We start from the raw sequence: 3,987 nt of genomic DNA, 5'->3' as shown, positions 1-3,987 counted from the left end.
ATATTTCTAAGGCTTTCACTCCAAAAGGAAAAAAGCACCAACAAAGCATGCGAGCTAGTCTGGAGATTACTAATGCACCTCCTTCTTGGCTGCATACAATATTGTTTCATGATGCCATGACCACCCCTATCATCTCGGGAAATGACACCAAATCATGCCTTGCTTACCATGATATCTTTCATAATTTAAAATGTCACATGCCCCTCGAGGGAGCTCCCCATCGCCATTCCAAATCTTGAGTTTCTTGCTCTATACTGCCTCATTGGTGGCCCAATCAACACTCCTGTTGGCCTCTCTATAATCATGAGAAATGTAGCATTGATCAAAACCCTCTATTATTTCCCTGGCTGAATCAATACTATTTTTAATAGTCCACGATGGTTGGTACTTCCCAAGGAGGCAATTTATAATGTTTTTAGAATCCCCTTCCAGCCATAATAATTTCATTCCCAGATTGTGTGCCAATTTGATAGCTTGGAGGATGCCCAATACTTCAGCCAAATGATTAGTCTGGTTCCCCAAGGGGAAGGCCACCACCTTAATGCAAAAGCCAACCCAATTCTGGATAACTCCACCACAACCAGTAGGCCCTGGTTTCCCTTTAGCATCCCCATCAAAGTTAGCCTTAAAAAAATCATTAGGAGGAAAATACCATAAACACATACTTCTTTTTAGTTGGTTGGTATTGATGTCCATGTAGACTGTGATGTTCCATCTATTTAGAACATCAAAATCCTCCTTACTATTGTAGTAATGATCTCCCCTAGCCATCACATTCTCAACAAAATTGTATTTTATCTTAGCCCAAACCACCTTGGAGGGGTTAATATCATCCCTGAAGATTCTATTGTTCCTTTCTTTCTAGATACCCCAAAGGATATGTGGAAAGGAAAACTTCCATAAGTTTCTTATGGTCGAATTGTTTGTATTGCAATACCAACTCTAGAAAAAATCTTGAATCTCCTCTGTGAAAACCCAATTCAAACCCCAATGCTGGAAAAATATAGCCCAGATAGGTTGGACAAAAGGACAGTGTATAAAAATATGGTTCATAGATTCCTCATCATTGAGACAAAGATAGCATTTGTTGGGGATGCAGAATCCCCTCTTTCTCAAGTTATCAGTGGTTAGTATTTTATTTTGTAAAAGAATCCATAAACAAATATTAATTTTAAGAGTCAAACCTAAATGCCAGGCCTTATCCCAACAGAGGTTAGGATCTTGAGACTGAGCCAACATAAGGACAACAGATGCCACAGAATAATCCCTAAAGAGGTACCGCTCCACACTAGGTGGTCCTCCCTTCTAGGATTAATAATTGCATGGTTGATCACTAAGCTTACCTACTTTAGGTTAGGATCAATAGAGCTAAGGTCCACCCACTTTTGATCTCTCTAGTAGTCTACAACTTTAACACTGAATTGATCCTTGCAGGTCTAGATGATCACCTGAGAAACATGATTATCATTGAGAGGAGCTGCTCCAATCTAGGAGTCATCCCAGAAATCCACCTTCTTGCCATTACCAATGGCCCAAATGTTTCCCAAACTAACAATAATTTTAACATATATAACACCATTCCAAATAGTAGAGTCACTCTGTATCTGATCAGAGGCAAGAAAGTCTTCCATGGTAGGGACCACACGTAAGTATTTAGCCTTCCAAATTTCATTCCAGTCACCGTTTCCCTGATAGATTCTCCAGATTTGTTTGGCCACAAGGATCTTGTTTAGGGTTCTAATATTTCTCAATCCGAGATCCCCCACCTTTTTGGTTTTGGAGACATTCTCCTAGGCAATGAGGGCAACTCTCTTCTTTTCCTCAACCCCGGACCAGAGGAAAAATTTCTAAATTTTCTCAATAGCATTAGCAAATTTTCTAGGAATTTTGAAAAGGCTTAAAGCATAAACTAGAAGACTCTCGAGAGAAGATTTTAAAAGATGGATTTTACCAGCTTCACTAAAAAAGGTCCCTTTCCAACCAGCTAGCTTCCTACTGAATCTATCCACAAGACTATTCCAAAAAAATTCCATACGTTTTGTGCCCAAAGGAAAACCTAGGTAAAATGATGGGGGCTTTCCAATTTGGCAACCAAGGATCTGAGCCATCCTATTATGTTTTTCCTTCAGGGTGTTGAAGAAGAAAACAAAGTTTTTCTCGCAATTAATCGCTTGACCCGAAGAAGAATTATAAATATTGAGAAGGTTCTTCATAGTAGAAGCTTCTTTGATCGATGAAGTGCCCATTAAGTTGGTATCATCAACAAATTGCTAGTGGTAACAGGCTTTGAAACAAGAAGAGGGAGAGACTCCCAATAGAAGACCCTGAGAAACAAATTTTCTAATAAACCTACCCAGACATTCAACCATAATAATGAAGAGAATAGGGGAGATGGGATCCCCCTGCCCGATGCCCCTAGAAGTTTTGAAGAAGGGGGAAGGCACACCGTTCACAATGATAGAGAAAGATGGAGTCGAGATAAGTTGGTCAATCATCTGAATAAACTTATCACAGAAGTAGAAATCACCAAGCACCTTACCCAAGAAGCCTCATTCCACACGATCATAGGCTTTAGACAAGTCCAACTTCATCAGGAAGCCTTGTTTCTTCAACTCCACCAACGAGTGTATGTTTTCATGAATAGTGATGATAGAGTCAAGGATTTGTCTACCAGGAACAAAGCCACTCTGTTGGGGTGATATTATAGAAGGAAGAATCATAAGAAGTCTGCTAGTAACCACATTCGAGATAATTTTATAGAAAGAATTGCGTAAACTTATCGGTCAAAACTGATCCATTGAATCATCCCCAGGACACTTGGGAATCATAACCAAAAAAATAGCATTGAGTTCCTTTAAGATAATCCTAGCCCCAAAAAATTCTTGTACTCCTTTAACCACATCATCTTTGAGAATGTTTCAAAATGATTGAAAGAAGAACATTGGGAACCCATTCGGACCTGGAGCTTTATTTCCATCAAAGGAGAAAACCGCTTTCTTAACTTCCTCCGCAGAGGGAATGGCCACCAAAGCCTTGTTCTGAACATCATTAATGATGGTAGGAATGGTCTCTAAGAGGGCCCTCTGAGAAGGATCATCCAAACCAATGTCCACTGAGAGAAGAGATTTGAAACAATTCTTGACTTCATTCCTAATCTCATCATCCTTGTTTTAGTTCCACCAATTCTCAATTTAGAGATCCTATTAGCAACCTTATGTTTCATAGCAGTCATATGGAAAAACTTGGTATTTATGTCTCCAACTTTAAGCCAAAGAGATCTAGACCACTGCTTACAAAATTCTTCTTCTCTTATGATACTTAACAAGCACTTCATTTTCCTCTCTGATAGACACTTCATTATATCTGCTAGTTTGGATTTTATCATGTATTTCTTTTAGTAGGTTTTGGACTTGGCAACAAAAAGATCCCCCAAAACTTCCTTGTTCCATTTCTTTATATTATCTTTCACTTGCCTTAATTTTTATATTATCTTTAAAGCTAAGGTTGAGATATAGATAGGATTGAAGATTAAATGCTTAAGGTCAGATCAGGGTGGAAAATTCACATCTGGTAAATTTAATAATTATTGTGAGAAGCATGGGATAAGAAGATAGTTGTTTGCACCCCAGGCACCTCAGTAGAATGTAGTTGTGGAAAGAAAGAACAAAACTATCTTGGATGTGGCTAGAACTATGATGATGGGAGCTAATCTAACTCATATCTATTAGAGAGAAGCTGTGAGCATGACAATATACACATTCAACAAATTTAATATCAAACGAGACACTGGTAAGACCCTTATGAGTTATGGTTTAGTCATACGCATATAATTAAGTATTTCAGAATCTCTGGTAGTAAACTCTATACCAAAAGAGATGATTACATTGGAAAATTTGATCCTAGATATGATGAATAAATATTTCTTGCTTATTCTAATGAAAGAAAGGTATATAGATGTTATAACAAATGATTGCAGAGAATTATGGA

At 38.1% G+C, this 3,987-nt stretch overlaps 1 protein-coding gene across 1 annotated transcript; it reads right to left on the bottom strand.

Annotated features, from left to right (window-relative positions):
* Positions 1–249: 249 nt before the first annotated feature.
* Positions 250–696, bottom strand: LOC131043812 (uncharacterized). The gene has a single exon (XM_057977045.1). It carries the CDS (start codon positions 694–696, stop codon positions 250–252), a length of 447 nt encoding a protein of 148 aa, XP_057833028.1.
* Between the last annotated feature and the right edge of the window lie 3,291 nt (positions 697–3,987).

The sequence above is a fragment of the Cryptomeria japonica genome, chromosome 8 (assembly GCF_030272615.1).
Source record: "Cryptomeria japonica chromosome 8, Sugi_1.0, whole genome shotgun sequence".
Lineage (NCBI taxonomy): Eukaryota > Viridiplantae > Streptophyta > Pinopsida > Cupressales > Cupressaceae > Cryptomeria > Cryptomeria japonica.
This window is presented reverse-complemented; position numbering and strand designations above follow the sequence as displayed.

Excerpts from the sequence above, each read along its gene's own strand:
- LOC131043812 (XM_057977045.1), bottom strand. The coding sequence starts at position 696 with ATGGACATCAATACCAACCAACTAAAAAGAAGTATGTGTTTATGGTAT.